Below are 20,787 nucleotides of genomic sequence, written 5' to 3' on the forward strand. Positions count from 1 at the left end.
CCTTGTTGCCAGAGACAATATAATAGATGGTCTCTGCCTTGATGCGTAATTTAATGAATCATTGCGGTCAAAAGATAACAATACTTGAGAGTTACCATTAATGATCCATGTTATAAATATAGTGACTTTGTTCAGCATTACAGGACGTATCGTTGCCTTTGAATTACGACGGCATTTGTGCACATAAAAATATTTTCCATGAAATTCTGTTCATACTTTTTGCGCATCCGAAATAATCGTTTCTAGGAAATTCTGTCAATAACAGTCCTTATCCCAACGTTACTGTGATAATTTAACGTATCGTTGCTATCAACCAATTCAGCATTTGTACATGTAAGAAAAATCCTTGCTATCGAATACAGACGATAGATTCCTTAACAGAAAGTCAGCTTGCCAGCAACATTTTATACATCTTGAGAAACAGAATTCATCGTTGTTATGAAATACTTGCGATATCAATGCGTGACCAGTAGTATTCTATTGTTGTTACTGTTAACAAGTTTATGTATGGACTAGTATCCACGTAACTTTTAAACGACGTGACTGTTGAATTTGATGTGCCAGTTGCGAAGGTATGTTTAAAAACCACACATGGTCAAATCCAATCATTGAGACCAAACTTATTACAGTGGGCAAACTGAAGGACTGATTACTTAGACCGAGAAAGTAAGAGGACCTTTGTGTACGTAATACTTTTATTTTCATTTAATAGCATAGCCATTGAAAACATGAACACCAAACAGATTGGTTTCCTTAAAATACTCCGGTAGTTACCTTGATAGAAAAGTGAGATTTGATGAAAATATTGCACTCCATGCTTCATTGCACTGCTGACGACACAAATCTCACTGAGTGGTGGACTCGCAGATCACATGTTCAATCTTGTTAATAGATCTGGGTACATAGATGAAAGACACGGGAGACTAACCAATCGCCACCGAGTCTATCGCCGTGACGTCATAGTGACGTCACAGGAGTAGTTCTTATAGCAACCAGACGACACACACATCTGTCGTTCAATCTAAACTGAAACAAAATAATAAGTTACATTAATAAATACGACATATTTCTCTGTGTATAACAGTCACCTTAATAAGAAGCACTCAATGGCAAGATACATATATCAAAAATTGAGAAATCCTAAACTCCCTTCAAAAGGTGAACGGCGCGAACGCAAATAATCATGAGATATGATCCCAAATGGAAGGATTTGAACCTTTCGGGCAGTGAAACATGTCGCTATCACAGGCAACAATTCCTTGTTATAAGTGTTACAGAACGTCATTTGCCATTATACAAGTCGGTCACATCACGGATGTACAATCATACATCGCAAGACACATACAGAAGTACACCCTGGTTGAGTCTCATCAGCCATCACCGAGTTACACATCAATACTGCTCATAAACCTGCTCCATTGGTCAAAAGACGAAAAGAAAACAAATAACACAGTCCCTACACAACAACGTCATTAAGCTTTAAGACTCTCCTCAACCTGAAGCTCTATGAGATCGACAAGGCGTAGTCTTCCTTTACTCTCGCCATTATAGATCTTCTTTATCTCCGTGTTACACGGCTTAAAAGGAATATCAATCCGCTCTACCAGAACCTTTGAGATCAAATAGTCCAGGGCGGGCATCTTCAAGCCCCCGGATGTGGCCACACCGGAAGTTGCTGTTCCACTGTCCGTCAAATCGATGTTTTCCTTTTCCTGCAATTCCAGTTTTCCAGACAAATGTCGTTTGCTGCCATCATGCGACCGCCTGAGCGAAGCTTCTCTCAGATCCGGATCTTGTATTGTCCGAAACGATTCGTTGTGGAATGTTTTGGGGCTCCGCGTCACACGAATAGACGTGTACGGGGCTCTAGGGACCAATATCGGCGAACCAGAGCTCCTCGAGATAGCCGAGAGAGAAGAAGAGTGAGAGTTCGATCTGGGTGGGACTGAAGACTTAGAGATGAGTGGAACAGTTGAGGCGAAGGAGTGCCCTACAGTCCTTGTTGTTTGCAAACAAGAGGCGCCAGTGGATATCTGCGCCGTCCTTCCTGAATTAGGCTGGGTGGATTTGCTGGCTCCTGAGAGCGAACCTGCTGTGGTTGGTTGAGGAACCACACTCCCAGTACTTGTGGATTTGAGTGTGTCGACGGATGGCTGGTGCGCCGTGGTTGGAGACGAAGGATGGCCGTGGGAGGTTGGTGTGTCTACGAAGGGTCTCCAATGTATCCTGGGTCCCTCTGCCACGTCCCTGCCGTTCCAATCTCTACAGGATCGTCCCCAAGGAGAAGATGTGTTCATGTCGCCATGCCAAGGTCGTCGTATAGGTCTGCACCCTTCTTCGATGTTTCCACAAGGTTTCCACAAGTTACCCCGCGTTGTTCCAAAGTTGCTGAGATCAAGGAACGACTGTGCACAGTGCTCGCGACTTTCATAATACTTTGACGAAAGACTGTAGTTAACACTGGGGTGATCGATATGGGTTCTGGCACAAGTCTGAAACACAGGTTTGAATTTGCTTTGAGCAACTGGAGTAATACCTTCAAACGGGACGTGTTCGGCGTTAGAGTCCATCCGTTCTTCGTCGTTCGTGGCCCGATTATAGTGGAAGGCCCCTTCCACTTCATTCTGCCTACACAAGTCATGCTTTGGCACAACAACGCGATCATAGCACATGTGTTGGCTTTCATACGTATTGTTTCTATCATTAAATCTCGACTGTAAAGTCATTTCACTTTGTGAATCAGAAAACATAGGGCGATCTCCATTTGATGGAGGGGGGCCATACTTCCCGCCATTATACACTGAGTTCCCGCCACCCGATCGTTGTCGGGTACCATGGTTGTTACATCCACAGTCTTTGATGAGGCACAGTGGAGAGTCCTGTCCGTGGTGTTTCTCCCCAGAGAGCACCTGCCCATGGGAGGGAGACTCCACAAGCTCGCGTGGCTTCATGCTTAGATCGAGCGGCTGGTCTTCTTCCATCTCAAGCTCAAACGTCTGCATCTGAGGTTCTGTGGCCAGGAGACTACTCTTCCAGGGGGGCGACTCTTCCTCTCTCAAACCCCAGTACCCTGGCACCACCTGGAGCAGAAAAGACAAACTTTAATGTATTTATGCAAAGGGGTAAAACAAGGAAATACTTCTGGTGCATTGGACCCTCACTTTACATCCTAAACGTCAGTCATTTCTATTTGCCAATAAACAAATATTTCCAATTTCTGCGTCATATGAATCAGACCCTATATCATCCGTAAGCCATCGTAATCAGAGGCAAGAATACATGTCAGTGACCATTGTAATCAAAGACACCTGCATGATCAGTGGCTATGGTAAACACATACACATAATACGGTCACTGATCATTGTAATCAAAGAGACAAACACTATCACTGATCATTGTCATGTAAGACTGAATTATAACCACTGACCTTTGTAATTCAAGACCCAGACTCAAGTATAATGACAAGCACTTATCTTGACACAGGCTAATAGAAATACACTTAAATCAGCTGGTATGACATGTAAAATCCAGTGTGCCTACATCAACAGGAAGACGAAGTACAACAGGAAGGCGAGATACAGCAACAGCAGGAGGAAGAGATACAACACTGTATGTCAGCAACATTAGGAGGACGAGATACACCACTGTATGTCAGCAACAGCAGGATAAAGGGATGCAACATTGTATGTCAGCAACAGCAAGAGGACGAGATATAACAACACTGTATGCCAACAACAGCAGGGGCCAGGGACAGACAGCTTTTACACTATTCGTTCGCAAGAACACGAGTGGGGGATAAACAACACTGCCACTGCAACAACAGAAGTGTGGGATACACAACACTGTCACTGCAACAACAGAAGTGTGGGATACACAACACTGTCACTGCAACAACAGAAGTGTGGGATACACAACACTGTCACTGCAACAACAGAAGTGTGGGATAAACAACACTGTCACTGCAACAACAGAAGTGTGGGATACACAACACTGTCACTGCAACAACAGAAGTGTGGGATACACAACACTGTCACTGCAACAACAGAAGTGTGGGATACACAACACTGTCACTGCAACAACAGAAGTGTGGGATACACAACACTGCCACTGCAACAACAGAAGTGTGGGATACACAACACTGTCACTGCAACAACAGAAGTGTGGGATACACAACACTGCCACTGCAACAACAGAAGTGTGGGATACACAACACTGTCACTGCAACAACAGAAGTGTGGGATACACAACACTGCCACTGCAACAACAGAAGTGTGGGATACACAACACTGCCACTGCAACAACAGAAGTGTGGGATACACAACACTGCCACTGCAACAACAGAAGTGTGGGATACACAACACTGTCACTGCAACAACAGAAGTGTGGGATAAACAACACTGTCACTGCAACAACAGAAGTGTGGGATACACAACACTGTCACTGCAACAACAGAAGTGTGGGATACACAACACTGCCACTGCAACAACAGAAGTGTGTGATACACAACACTGTCACTGCAACAACAGAAGTGTGGGATACACAACACTGTCACTGCAACAACAGAAGTGTGGGATAAACAACACTGTCACTGCAACAACAGAAGTGTGGGATACACAACACTGTCACTGCAACAACAGAAGTGTGGGATACACAACACTGTCACTGCAACAACAGAAGTGTGGGATACACAACACTGTCACTGCAACAACAGAAGTGTGGAATAATCAAAACCGTGTCACTACAACAACAGGAGAATGGGATAAACACTACGGTGTACCTGCAAAAAATAACAGGAGAATGGGATACACAACACTGCCACTGCAACAATACTCTGACTGTAATAACAGGAGTGTGGAATAAACAACAGTGTGACACTGCAATAACAGGAGTATTTGGATAAACAACACTGTGTCATTGTAATATCAGGAGAGTGGGATAAATAACAGAATTTAAGTCTTACGCCATCTGTGACAGTCCCAGACAAAAGACGCGTTTGACTGATCGCATAAATATTCCAAACTGTCAAACATTTTTAAGAAATGTTCCTTATCGGTACATACCAGGCTGTGAGTGGCAACTCTGAATACAATAGTAGGCACCGTATGTAGCAACTGCAGTCCATGCAGATATACGTGCAACAGCTTTTTGAATTATAGAATAATGTGTCGACGCGACGAACTGACAAAGACACGGTTTCACAGGCTAAAACAAATTGGTTATGTCATCAAAAAAAAAGATTTAACACTGAATTAGTGGTCACTCCGGAGGTTTGCAGTAAAATCAACGTTTTTGCTTCACAAGGGACGAAAGTCTGGCTCAGGTTGAAGACTCCTCAGGACAAAATAGCGAGCATGATTTCTGTCCAATATTATTGGAAAAAGATTTCATAAGGTAATTTCAAGGGATACTACAAATAAAGTTAAACCCAACAATAGCAGCGTAAGTGCTGTCGAATATTCAACCCACGTAAACCTCCTAAATATACAAATGTCTAGCAAAGAAGCCCACAAGCATACCTTTGTTCATCCATAACACAAGCGTATATGATTTATTTCGTTCATACTTAATATTACCAGTTCAATAGAATAATAAAATCATACTTTAGATATTGCAAATTATTTGCAAAATAAACATTTTAGTTGGTTTACATTGTTGAAAGTTTAATTGTGAGTAATTAATAAAAGCCGATAGAGTAGAAGTAGAAAAACAAGCAAGCACAAACATGTATATGTCAAGTATTTCCCAATGCAAAATACATTTCTAAAGAATCTTTAACTGAGTTGATCGGAGAGAGTAGAGTTTCGGCGTCATCTTCCTCAATGTCTGATCAACAAATACATTTGCTTAATATTAATGTGACTCGTCTGCAAATGGAATGTTGCCCACACTATCTGTATCCATACATTTCTGCCTACTATGTATCTGAAATCTTGTCATGGCAGTGTACGCTTTCCAGTCTCGTTCACTTGTAATTTGCCGTTTAACATTATGGTGAAATTTGTCCTTAGAATTGAGAAAACCTTCAGTTGGTGCCTATAGGCAGAGGATACGAGATGCAGCTGTTAAAATAATTTTAATGGGAGTGGGGACACAACCAGATGTGTGTATTGATTACATAAACCAAACAAACATATTAAAACCAAGATATTGCACGTAAAACATGATTTATTCAGAGGATACCAGAGTAAATCATTTCAGCTGTAATATTTTAATCAAATACTTGCTGAATCATGAATATAATGACAACATAGTTTCACAATCACGACTCATTTCAAAAAGAGTCATTGCAACACGCAAATGATTAAGCTTCATTTACAACGATTCGTTAATGTAGATTGAAGAAATTATCTCTTCCATCTCTTTCTACTTCCTTGTGTCAGAGAATTTAATACAAACACCACAACATTCGATATTCAAATTAAATTGAATCAAATATAGTTTATGCTAATGTATAAACATGCACCAGGCGGAATAATTTATGGCAGACATTGCAAGTTTATACATGTGTGACATCAGTCTTGCTCTGTCACTCCCTCAGGTAATCATGATATAGTTATTTTACACATAAACAAGATAAGCGAAGGGATCAGCCAGGTTGTGAATATGCAGTTGCACGACAGACAGACGAGACAATGTGCATAGGCATACCTGTACAGCCTGTGCAGAAATCCCCGACCACATTACGCCTCCCTTACTCTGGGTCATGATGACATGCTATAACCCCTAATAGATAGCAACCTGCCTATACCGTCCCGGCCATATTCACAGACATGTCACAGAGGGGAAATAAAGCCTTGTTGCTTTAATGCTTTCTTACGTTGCTCTGATGCTTTCCTGCACGATAAAGCTTGTAGAGCATGTAATGTAGCTTGGTAATGAACATGCATTAAATATAAATAAAAAACGTTAACGCCACAGCATAGTCAGTCTCTATATACGCGGAACAGATTCCATTGGGTACAAAAGGAAAAAATAATAGAAATGGATGACATTACCGTTCGTGAAAAGGGTTAGCATGTCCTTCAAGAAATGCAGTTCTTCCAAGTGTCTGTACTTAAGGATACAAGGGAATTGCCTCTGCCCCACAGACTGGATGTGGGAAGATGGTACAGGCAGGGTGGGAGGAAAACCTTGGAAATATTGGACAATACAAAGTATTGTCTAGTGTTGGTTCTCAAAATAAAAGCTACAAAATTAAAAACAATATATACAGAGTCCATTGTATCATTTCAACTACATCATAAGCATGTGTGAATCAATATCAAATAATGATACCAAGTGTTCGCCAAACGTTGGCCACCGGTGGCAGCCATCACAAACACATGAAAATGTACCTGCCATGACAAAACAAACTTTATCTTTGACGACTATTTGCTGGAGGGGTAATATTTCAACACACGTAGTTGTTCCGGTCCTGGCAGAAGACATGGGATTCACAACATAACATTTCGTTTTATGAATATATTCTTTAGGCGTATTCATTTAATAAATGCCATCTCTCTATCCATCTATCCATCTATCCATCTATCTATCTATCTATCTATCTATCTATCTATCCAGGTGACACTAGCTATAGCGCTGTATCTCTGAATCCAAGCCATCGAGAATATTGAGAGTATTCCGTGACTCTCGGTAACAGGCCTATTCTGTTAATAGTTGTTCGCCTCTATTTATATTAGCTGTAATATAAGTACAGTGGACTGTGAAGCCTCATATCCCTTTCTTCACTCATGACGCACGTGTGCTATTGCAGGGATTCCCAGTGATCCACCCCCTCTTATCCAGTGTTTCATTCACCTGACCAGGGCAAATGCTGCCATGTCACCCACGACACTCTAGGGATGTATACAATTAGGAAGTTTACAACTTTTAACATAACTTTAATACATGTAATAAATACCAATTAAAGATCCTGTTATCGACGTGGCACAACCCTAAAGCAATGGTTTAGACAATTCATTTTTGGTCATTTTTCCTACATACAATTGGTTATCTTAGAATCAGCAATCTATTTTATTTCTCCGCTTATGTATACCTTGATTTCTGCCTTAATTGTATATTTTGTTAGTTGTTTAAGGGGAAGGATATATTCTATAACTAACACTCCCCCCACAACTCGCATAGGTATCCATATTTTGACATGTGCATTAAGACGCAAGGATCTCTGCAAAGTATGGACTCTGCAGCCATACATAATGCCACGTTGAGAATGAAAGCATTTATTTCTTGCCTGGATGAGTAAATATTAGTTGAATTAATCTGAGTTAGACTACATCTAGCCTCTGATGAACTGGTCGCATGTTTCATGAAACTGAGCTATGATATATCATTAATTCCAAATATAACAGTCCTCCCCTCCCCTCCGTAGTCCTATTTTTTCAAACACATGTGAAATCTAAAGTATAGATGTAACACAGTAAACGCTGAGTGTGTTGAGGTAGTGGGCTGAACGGGTAGACATGAATGCGAATATGCGACTATTCCTTTTGGAATTTATGATATATTGTCCTTTGTAAAATCGACGGAAAGGAAATAATAATTTGTAACAAATAAAAATGCGGATAAATACCGGACAATTTCACTCTAAACTATTTCCAGTGTGTGCATCTGTCTAACATTTACATACACGATCAAAATGCAATCGTACATTTCCAAATGGCAATACCAGCGTGACAAACTGAAGTTACGTGGTCCGGGCGTGGTCGCCAAGTGTATTGACATTATTGATATATAATAAACCGGAATAATTGATAGTTCGTGTGGCCGTGTGGCCCACCTTTCTGTGGGTTGCTGGGACACGAACGTGCACAAGCACTCATTGTGAATCGCTTTATTTGTAATTCCATGCATATATTAACAGTAAATAGTAATCCTAAACATGGGAATTTTGGCTATATAGTCCTCTTTTTAGTATGGAATAACACTTTATTATCCCGAAGGAAATTTGGATTACAATAGCACAAGGTCTCAGCCTATTGGTAAACCCACATGCAAATATAAAAGAACATCACAAACGTAATTAACATTAAATGTGGCACTAGCGAGTTAGTGCTTAACGATTGTTTATCACAAAACCTATTATAAAACCTGATACTAGCTGGTATGAATGAATTCCGGCCCTGTTTGTTCTCAACATCGGGAATCGTAGTCGGTAGGCAGTTCATCAAGAAGTTGATACTCCAAATGAAATACACTCGAAACTATCACTTAATATTTTATTTGCTTATTTAAGTATTTGCTTCATGTAAATACTGCCGATGTCCTCTAGAGACGCCAATGGTTATACTCGCCGTGGTACAGATTTTGATGAGTTTCTTTTAGTTGGGACTGGCAGGTTTCCGAACCAGCTAGTGAAGTTAAAAGTCAGATCACTCAAAATAAATAATTTATAAAACATTGACATGATGGTCGGGTCCATTTGAAAATGTCTTAAACATGCCTTCATTCTTAACACAAAGTCTTTCACATTTCATTTCATAACAAACGATACAATACAATTCGTTTAACATTTTTCCCAATGTTGTTCCAATGACAGAAAACTAACAATTGTCACCTTCAATAAATTAAACATCATCTAAAACACCAAACTAATGCCCGGTTTTCCATTACACCTCAATACTCCTACAATACTTTAATTTATAATTCGCTTTACCCTTTAAGTAAACTAAACGGATAAACTTCCTATGGCAATTTACGTTTTCTTTCTTGTCCCCAACAAAATGTGAATTGCTTGATCAACCACGAATTATGTTCCGAGCGTTTTGTTTTTGTAAAATGTTTAAAGGATACAACCCAGTTTGCTTAGAATATATTCCACTTTTACCTTAATATACAGTACAATAACCTCAACCCCTGTAATATAACCAACGTCTACTGAATGTCCTTGATGTACATGGGATATAAAAACACTTAAACCTTGCTGATATTAAGAAAACAACATTTGTATATTAAATATGAGTTATTAGTTGAACACACATACACATACGCATACGCATACGCATACGCATACGCATCCACAGTTAGCTCAGGCTAATTCCGCTGGCGATAGCCAATATCAGAATTGAATTCTATGTTAAACAATATTCAGCACGTCTACCTGGCCGACTTAGTAAGATAAAGCATAGAGTATGTCTAGTGAACAGTTACAATGACCTTTCAAAGGAGTGGAAACGTCTCGAGACAGACGAAAAGCGGCTTTGTTATCTATTCAGACGAGATAGAGAGTATAAGACGATCGTTTTTTCATGCCCCATTTTCACGCAGGTGTAGGTCAAATCGCCCTGCACAACAGGCCTATGGAAACCCTCAGGTAAAGAGCTCTCCGAGCGACAAACTCAAATCTTTCATACAAAGGGTGAGAAACATATTGCTTTCTGTGTTTTCAGTGTAGAAAATGTCCACGCTTTTTCATTTCCACTATTGCTTTTTTGAAGGGTGTGTGTGTGGTGGTGCTGGTGGTGGTGGGGTGGGGATGGGGTGGGGTGGGGTGGGGGAGGGGGGTTTGCACTGTCAACGCGTTTAAGTATGAGCATGCGATGAAGCATATTACACGCATACAATTTCATTTATTAATGTGATGCTAGTATTTGGTGTGATACAGAAAACAGTTTGTGTAGTGTAGGCTTATCAAGTACATGACGCCCGACAGTTTAACAGGCCGTATACAATTTCATGCTGTGTATTAGTCACTATGTCAGAAATTAATGTGAAGTTTGACATTTCCCCTGTAGTTTCTCAATCTACATGCAGAATGATATGTTTGAAACTCATTCCGGATGTATCGAGACACAGAAGGCTACATTTTTGGGCCGAAGAACTGTATGGTTTGGGATGTTGGGTGCGCATGCAGAGCGAAATTGATTGATGCGATACACGACCACGTCGTTCCGAGGGGTTCTACAGTTCGACTTAAATGGTTGTTTTATTCAAGAGCGAGTTGGGTTTTACGACGTTTTTAGAAATGTTGCACTACTACCCAAAAAAGGGGACACGTTTACCTGAGAGGATTATCGAACTCGGGCCTTCGACTTGACGAACAAGCGTTCCAACCACTTGGCTACCTTTTATTCGATGAACTTTTTCATGGTTATTTAAGACATGTAACTGATCCTGTGAGATTGTTTTAATGAATTAAAAGATGTCAAAGTTTTACGGGTTTTCATGTTCGTATATCTTCTCCCACTGAAAAGCCCAAACAATTCACGCTTCAATGTAAGCTTACGTATGACACTGGGTGAACAAGGGTGTACTGCCGCGGATCAACTACTTACAAGAAACAGTGAGCATTGATCGTACTCACTCGGAAACAACGGTGAAGTGCAAGAATATGTGCAGTTGGACTTCATTTGTTTGTTTGTTTCTTTGTTCGTTGTTTAACGCCGCGTTCAGCAATATTCCAGCTATATGTAGGCGGTCTGTAAATAATCGAGTCTGGACCAGACAATCAAGTGATTGATATCATGAGCATCGATTGACGCAATTGGGATACGATGACGTGCGTCAACCAAGTCAGCGAGCCTGACCACCCGATCCCGTTGGACGCCTCTTACGAAAAGCATAGTCGACTTTTACGGCAACAAGGGTTGCTGAAGACCTATTCTACCCCGGATCTTCACGGGTCAGGTGGACCTCAAATGCAATGGGTATCACCCGTCATGTGTTGATAAAATCGCACTGATTCGTTGGAATATGTACAAAAAAAATATGGACCACTGATGTGTCTTTAGGTGAAAAATGCTATAAAAATGTAATTTGAATCGTATCAATAATGATGTTTATGTGGACAGGTGAAGTTGTTTGTCATCTGTCATCAGATGAAAGGTCCAATTACCAAAACCCTGAAACAGTGGGACTAGTTATAGCATCACAGTGGAACAATATCGCCATGGAAGTCTACCAAGTACAACATTAAAATTCCTGGCGTTTTAGAAAGCGACAGAAGCGAGATATCCTTGGTAATCTACACCTACTATAGCCATGTCTTGTGTGTTGCTGCCAAAGCTGAGTACCGGTAACCTGGTGACCCCGTTCAAGAATAACTATTCAAGATTCAGCTACCTTCATTGATAAATACTTGTTCATAAAATTATCCTGAAGCTTCACAATATTGTTGTAGATTATTTTCTCCTCGGGATACTGCCGGATACTGTTACGTTCCGTAAAGGTGTGCTAAGTTCAAATGCTAGCAACAGACGTCCGCCGCTCACCGGAATAGCATCAGTGTATTATCACACTCTTTCTGACGACACAGTCGTTGCAGGGATATCATCAATTACTTAAGCCTTCGCATGTGCACTGCAAGTACTGCAAGAAGTCACTGTCCAACTCGTTACGTATACACGGACAAGCATGCAGGTCTTACCCCATGAACACAACGTTTGGAGTATATACGTAATCCTTCATCAAGTGGATATATGCCATGAAGCAATGAGCATATATATGTACCTGTAAGAACATCGAAAGTAATAAGATAACAAAGGTTTCCACCATTATCACCCTTCGGGGCTAATTAACTGTTAAGTGGGTAACCATTGGCTTCCCTTTTTCAGTTTCCACCTTTGTTATGTTATTACTTTTGTTATTCTTACAGGTACACCCGTGAAGATCCGGGGTAGAATAGGTCTTCACCATCCCATACTTGCCGTAAAAGGCGAGTATGCTTGTCATAAAAGGCGACTAACGGGATCGGGTAGTCAGGCTCGCTGACTTGGTTGATACATGTCATCGGTCCCAATTGCGTGGATTGATGCTCATGATATTAATCACTGGATTGTCTGGTCCAGACTCGATTATTTACAAACCACCGTCATCTAGGCGGAAAATTGCTGAGTGCCGCGTTAAACAACAAACAAACCAAACCAATCTTACTGGCACATACATACATACAGACATACATACGTGCGTGCGTGCGTGCATGCATGCGTGCGTGCGTGCGTGCGTGCGTACGTGCGTGTGTTCTCTACTTCATACGTATGTTCTCTACTTCATAGTATTTATTCACTTGATGAAGGAGTAAGTATATACTCCTAAACGTTGTGTTCCTCAACATAAAGAAGTTGTCATCCATAAATTCCTTATGTTGTAAACAAGCTCTACATTCATATATCATTTATTGAGTTATAAACGAAAATCCCCCGTGTGCACACAGTGCAACTGTAAGGACATGCGGGAGTTGATATAATTCCTATCCATATTTTAGACTCTATTTTTTCGCCCATGTATGCGCGGACATATCGCGTCATGCTAATAGAACCTGAACAAAAGACCTTCTTCATTCATTCATTATTAACATGGTCAAGATTTGATATTTACAAACTATATTTTAAGGATATACCATGTCAATTATTTAGTCATAATTTTCGTTTAACCGACTGTCTGACCTCACATATAAAAGTCATACATACCTACTAGAGGGACGTGTTGTCAGAGAGAGTCTACCAACACATATATACATACATGCAGATCTACTAAATGTACAGAATTACGCACATATACATCTTTACAGAACTACTGGATAGATAATCAGGGATTCTCCTCACACAGATATATCCATACAGAGCTACGAGATAGATGTGCAGGGAATCTATCCCCACACACATAAGTCCTTAGAGAACAACTGGTAATCTACCCACACACATAAGTCCTTAGAGAACAACTGGTAATCTACCCACACACATAAGTCCTTAGAGAACAACTGGTAATCTACCCACACACATAAGTCCTTAGAGAACAACTGGTAATCTACCGACACACATAAGTCATTAGAGAACAACTGGTAATCTACCCACACACATAAGTCCTTAGAGAACAACTGGATAGATACAGTGTGTGTTTGCGTGTGCGTGTGTAAACTTTTACTGGTCCGGACTAACACCGATTTTATAGTGTTAGATCACTGAGATACCATGCCGCAGTTTGACATGAATATCCAACTCAGACACAGTATACTGTCTCCGAGCCGATCAGTTCTTGTTTTAGTCCATAAATGCTGATCACCTTGCAGAGTAAGAACAAGCACCATCTTTTAACGTCTCGTGGTATGATGCGGCCGGGGATCGAACCCCGACTTTCAGCTTAAGAGGCAGACGCTCTACCACTACACGCAACAGGGAGCCGGTCTTATTCAGACACACAAAACTACCAGATAGATGTGTAGTGATCTACCCGCACACATATAAACACATACCAAACTACCAGAAGAGAGGTAGAGAATATACCTGTATGCATATAAACACATACCAAACTACCAGAAGAGGGGTAGAGAATATACCTGTATGCATATAAACACATACCAAACTACCAGAAGAGAGGTAGAGAATATACCTGTATGCATATAAACACATACCAAACTACCAGAAGAGGGGTAGAGAATATACCTGTACGCATATAAACACATACCAAACTACCGAAAGAGGGGTAGAGAATATACCTGTACGCATATAAAATTAATACATACAAAACTACCAGACGATGTGTAGAGAATCTAATTGTACGCATATAAACACATACCAAACTACCAGATGTGTAGAGAATTGTTTTTACTTGCATTTCGCGGCAATCCATCGGTCTGTCCGCTAGAGTAACTGCCCTTTGTCAAAGGGAAGCTTCTCTAACCCTAGTCTTTGGGACGTCACGGCCACGTTCAGACGTTGTTGACAGTCGGTCTGTCCTGTCATAACGTCAAGTACAGTCAGATGTACACAGAGCGACAAAACGAAACAAGGTAACAATTCAAACATATTATGTGGAAAAGGTTTCAAGCCGCAGAGCTCGACAAGCACAGATATGGCTACTGATCCCGCTTGGCTGGGCCTAGTGCCCTCGTAAAATTGTTTCGAAATTTATATCTCAAAAGTTGCCAAAACTTAGAAAATGACTTAGCTACATCACAGTTAGACACTGATTTTCAGTATATTAGACTGTTCTTTTGATAATGATAGCAATTATCCCTTTAATTTATCCTGATTCCCGATGGTTAATTCTGACTCGATCGCCGAATGACAAGGGCGACGCCATGTTGTTTGTAAACACTGATAGAAGTCCCTACTTGACCTTTGATATTTGCATCCCTATCCGCATATGACCCCAACTGATATCGTTTTTATCCGTTGGCTTTATCCTGCCGATAAACCTACCCATTATATGATAAAAATACATACCAAACTACCAGATGTGTAGAGAATATACCTGTCCACATATTAACACATACCAAACTACCAGAATATGTGTAGAGAATCTAATTGTACGCATATAAATACATACCAAACTACCAGATGTGTAGAGAATATACCTGTCCACATATCAACACATACCAAACTACCAGATGTGTAGAGAATATACTGTCCACATACTAACACATACCAAACTACCAGAATATGTGTAGAGAATCTAATTGTACGCATATAAATACATACAAAACTACCAGAATAAATAGAGAGAATATACCTGTACGCATATAAATACATACCAAACTACCAGAATATATAGAGAGAATATACCTGTATGCGTATAAACGCATACCAAACTACCAGAAGATGTGTAGAGAATATACCTGTACGCATGTGAACACATACAAAACAACCAGAATATGTGTAGAAAATCTAATTGTACGCATATAAATACATACAAAACTACCAGAAGATGTGTAGATAATATACCTGTGTGCATATAAACACATACCAAGCTGCCAGAAGAGGTGTAGAAAATATACGTGTACGCATATAAACACAGACCAAACTACCAGAAGAGGTGTAGAGAATATACATCCATGCATATAAACACATATAAAACTATCAGAATATGTGTAGAGAATATACCTGTACGCATATAAATACATACAAAACTAACAGAATATACGTAGAGAATATACCTGTACGCATATAAATACATACAAAACTATCAGAATATGCGTAGAGAATATACCTCTACGCATATAAACACATACCAAACTACCAGGTTTGTAGATAATATACCTGTTCGCATATAAATACATACAAAACTACCTGAAGATGTGTAGAGAATATACCTGTGCGCATATAAACACACACAGAACCTCTTCATAGACATGTAGAGAATATACCTACACACTTGTAGACACTAGAGAGATGTGCAGACTCTACATACAATCATATAAACACAGACACACACACACACACACACACACACACACACACACATACACACACAGAACAAATAGACAGACGTACACTCAATGAGTCCCTCTGTACACATATACATGGAAGCAGTATTGCAAGATGTAAGTGCAATCAGACACGCCCAGACGGACACGCTGAGTCGGACTGCAACAGACATATATACGTGCAGACAACCAAGAAGATTCCAAGAAGAAATGACCTACATTACATACAATGTATGATCCTTCGGCAACCACTTGTAACCCTCGCTATCATGCGCCGAAACACAAGTCGGAGAACTACACTGGCCTCTAAAATCGGCAATGTGAGGTATTGTTGCCGACCCAGGTCACCACGACCCCAGTCCACATCCAGTAAAACAAATCACGCGAGAACACGCATAACGATGAATAAAACTATCTGCCGCAGAGCGTTATACAGTAACAGCTGCCTCAGTTACAACACACCGATACTTCCTTGTCTGTGACATATAGAATAAATACATTAGTTTATAGGGCTTTGAAACAGTGCATTACGTCCATCGATGACCCGCGCTGTGAGGTACCTAGCAACTCAGTCGTCAGGAGAAAACGGAAAATATTTTATTCGCGTTAAGTTGAGTACATATGTAGACAAAATCTGTGCTGATTCAATCACTACTGAATTGATTTTTCAAAGCGTTACACCAATTGGCAAAACTATATTTTCAACTTGTAACTATATTAGTATTCAAGGACAGTATTGAAACATTCAATAAGAACGATCAGCACACGCTGAAGTATTTATTAACGAAACTATTAATTTATGAAACTGACGTATAGGAATATTCACGTGGAAATTGGATTTGACCAAAACTTACAAATGTTATCAGAACGTTACTGGCCGAAACACAGCAAAAAGTAAGGTCCAAGAACACAACTATGATACCGGCATCAAATACGTCACCATCGAATAACCATTCTTGTTTGTTTCATATTTAGCGACCATCAAACATGGGTGTATGCTTTCTTTTTCCTGGTTGTTTATATCATGTACAGCTTGTCTTATGTACACAATTCTAAATCAGTATCGTAAAATGTAATAAACAACGTTGAGAAATAATGACTTTAACACACGAGCAACCGTTTTTCTACACGCTAAATTGTTACCAACCAAACTATAAAGTTATGATGGCGAATTATTTCAAGGTTAACATTACGGACACACGAGAAGTTAATAACAAAGTATAACAAAATATCCCTCGAATATTATTTAGCTATTTCTTTGTGTAAAAAAATAACGACCCGTATAATACGATAGCGTATAATAATACGACAAACGATCACCATAAATATTTAATTACCAATTGGTCTACCAATGTGATTGGTATCATATATTATAATGTTAAAATAAATCCATCGTACCCTCTGCCTCCTAAATCCTCCATACGGTTCTCTGATCCACCTGATTCCCTCCCTTCTTCTCCAACCATCCAGCTGGTCCCGAGGGTACTGCAGCATGGCCCTTGGTGGTGCGAAGCCTCTAAGAATGAAAGTATTGCCCGAATGTTGATCCGTGTTGTCACAGCGCGTGTGCACAGAGCGTCTGACTGATCTGAACTGACGCATGCCTATATACCATCGTACCTTGCTACCAACAGGTAATGTCAACTTGAGTTATTGATTTCACATTCACGCTCACATACCTATCAAGTACTGTCACTGCACTATTACAATGTCGCTATCAAAAAATATTCGGGAGGCCTGGCCCCGAATTAATTAATCTTACACCTCAACAGTTGCATTGCAAACAATGCAAAAAGAGCCCCTTCCCAAAACAGCAAAACGTGAAGCTGTGCGGGAAACCATCACATTATTAAAAACACAACTTTTCAGATTTGCGACACTGTCACTAATTGCATGCCTACATGCACATCATGTCCACGCAAGCTCCAACCTGGAATGCATTTAAAGCATGGGTGTTTAATGCATGGGTGATACCACAGGTAGGATACGTCATGAATCAATGCCCCTATGAAGGATGCTGTGCAGCTGGAGAGTTTTACAGTTCACGCCCTGTCGTCTGAAATTTGTCAAGTTAGAATCGATGTTTTAATTGCAATTTTAATCTTATTTCATAGACGAGTTACAATACAACTGTCAAACCTTTGATATTGCAGCAGTTGCATTGGTGCATTTCAGTTTGAAGTAAAGCTGGTGATATACTGTAAGGACCTTATTGTTGAGTTGGCTGTGGGTCATAATGACATAAACAGAAAGTACATATATATTCTGTGTCGTGTGTAGGATGTCGGTCGTATTTGATACGGTCTCACATTCTTTCACAGTCTCGCATTTCCTTCCTACTCTGATAAAGTCGTTTCAATGCGCTACTGACCGTACATTTTTGTATATTCATAGATCATTTCGATCTTGTGAATACGTCAGTAGTTTGTGATTTCGAAGTATTTTCTCACGAATGTTCTTCTGCATTCTTTACTGCCAGGGCACAGATTTGGCATCACGATATGGATTAGTTAGAGCGATACTGTGTCTAGTTTCTATTCAAGGTTATGGCAATAGACAATGCAGGTTGACGACACGGATGTGGCGGAGCATGGCACGTGACCTTTAACACATCCAACCTTACGTTCGAAACCAATTATTGTTTTTCAAAATATTTGTTTAACCAACCATGAGTTGTTTTCTCTCCACAGAGAACGACTTATCTTTATTCTCAAAGACAACGAGTATTGGTTGTAGTAAAAGAATGATGTCATAAGCATTAACAATAATGCAGGCACCTGACCTGCAACATCTGACTGCTTCAAACGTTAAGACATGAAACCTCCGTCGATCACGGCCCCGTATGTCTGTCCGTAAATAGCCCATTTCCAGCTCAGACTCTCCATGTCTCTTAGCGTTACGATGTCTTGAGTATTGATCCCCACCACTCCAACTAACTGGCCGACTTCTAGTATCGCATCATGTCTATACATAGAATCGAAGACAGCCTTGAATATTCATCATTCGCTGTGAACGCGTGCGCAGTGAGCGCCCGATGGTTCAATGACCCCGACAGACTAGGTCGGAGTGCCCAGATGAATTAAAGTGAATCTGAGGCCCTATCGATCTCCGGCTGGCTCCTTCTGACGTTTATGTAAGCCGGTGGGGTTTACTAACAATATGATCATGTCATTTAACAAGCACTAAACATGATCATGGTACATTGGACATCGTGATGTGGACAGGGAGCGCAAATGCGACTGGGAATGATACTTCAATTTTGGCTGTATGACACTCGTGTGGACGACATATTGTGCCACTGCAACGTGTGCTCAGTACTTTCCATCTGGGAAAAGCTGCCAACAGGCCACATTTCTGTAGTGTAGAATGTATACTTCCGACACAACACCATCATTAACTACTGCGAAGCGTAATGCTCGTGGGGGCACGGGTGACCCAGTCGTCTAAGGCACCGCAATTAGCTTTGCAGGGTTGCGACCATTGGGCACGTCAGAAACTTTTGATTGTGGGTTCAAATCCCGGTTCGCCACGATAGTGCAAAATAAAACATCATATATACATAAAACCTAAGAATGAACGCCAATAACAACGTCCAAGTCAGATTTTAATAACTCATCACTACATTGCGATTAAAAAAATAAGAACAAGTAGAGGGCACACCCAAACTTGAATTGTATTTAATGTTGATACGCTGCTCACCATCTTTAGCTAGCGTCCTTATGTATGTATTACCGAGCGTCCACAGGACTTGTACGTGATAAAACCTAGGTAAATCCCTGGTCGTGGTTAAATCAGTGACGCTGTTGGTGTGATATGGACTGTCATGGTGTATCTAGTAACATGCGAATCTAAACCTTGGACTGAAAACGAGGTGAGCTCACGCCAACTTTAGTACAGTAAACTACGGTTATAACGAACTCAAAGGGACCTCTAATTTTAGTTCGTAATAACCGTAGTTCGTTATACGCATATATAAAGTATATATGCAACTAATGGCCGGGACTAAAAAATAAGTTCGTTATATCGGTCTGTTCGTTATAAGCGTGTTCGTTATAAACATAGTTTACTGTAATATCAACGCAAGACCCTAGAAATGGATTTCACCAATTATATCAGGTGGGGAGACCCGTGACGATCCAGGTTAGAATTGGTCTTCAGCAATCCATGCTAGTCGCAAGAGGCGACTAACGGGTTCGGGTGGTCAGGTTTGTTGACTTCGATGTGATGAAAAATAACGCCACAGCTGGGACCGGTGGCGTCATGTCAACCCGTGACACAATGAGTCATACAATACATAAATGTATTTCGTTTAAATTCATTTTAGCACTTCATTAAAATCTTTTAAAATCCTTTGTTTTGTTTGTTTGCTGTTTAACGCCACATCTCGGATCTCGTTGGTCGCATCTTACGACAAGCATAGTCGCCTATTACGACAAGCGTGGCTCAGGCAATTCAGCGATTGACATCATGAGCATCGATCCACGCTACTGGGATACCATGACATTTATATATCAACCAAGTAGCAAGCCTGTTTACCCGATCCTGTCAGTCACCTCTTGCGACAAGCATAGTCACCATTTACGGCAAGCATGGGTTGCATGAAACCTATTCTAACCCGGATCTTTACGACATTTTAAAATCATTATCAT

At 40.5% G+C, this 20,787-nt stretch overlaps 1 protein-coding gene across 6 annotated transcripts in view; it reads right to left on the minus strand.

Annotated features, from left to right (window-relative positions):
- Nucleotides 1-126: 126 nt before the first annotated feature.
- The window catches only part of LOC139456463 (uncharacterized), a 52,575-nt gene continuing 31,914 nt past the window's right edge, over nucleotides 127-20,787 (minus strand). Inside the window, exons 3-4 of one of the 6 annotated variants that reach the window (XM_071238191.1) lie at nucleotides 17,537-17,654; nucleotides 127-3,080 (exon numbers count right to left, since the gene is read on the minus strand). In XM_071238191.1, the coding sequence (XP_071094292.1) occupies nucleotides 1,473-3,080; nucleotides 17,537-17,654 (1,726 nt within the window). In that variant the 3' untranslated portion in view covers nucleotides 127-1,472. Of the gene's footprint in view, nucleotides 3,081-14,545; nucleotides 14,669-16,357; nucleotides 16,472-17,536; nucleotides 17,741-20,787 lie in introns of those variants that run through there. The other 5 variants (XM_071238190.1, XM_071238193.1, XM_071238195.1 and 2 more) reach the window with 5 other exon arrangements.

This window comes from Haliotis cracherodii, unplaced genomic scaffold, assembly GCF_022045235.1.
Source record: "Haliotis cracherodii isolate W230 unplaced genomic scaffold, xgHalCrac1.p SCAF_11, whole genome shotgun sequence".
Lineage (NCBI taxonomy): Eukaryota > Metazoa > Mollusca > Gastropoda > Lepetellida > Haliotidae > Haliotis > Haliotis cracherodii.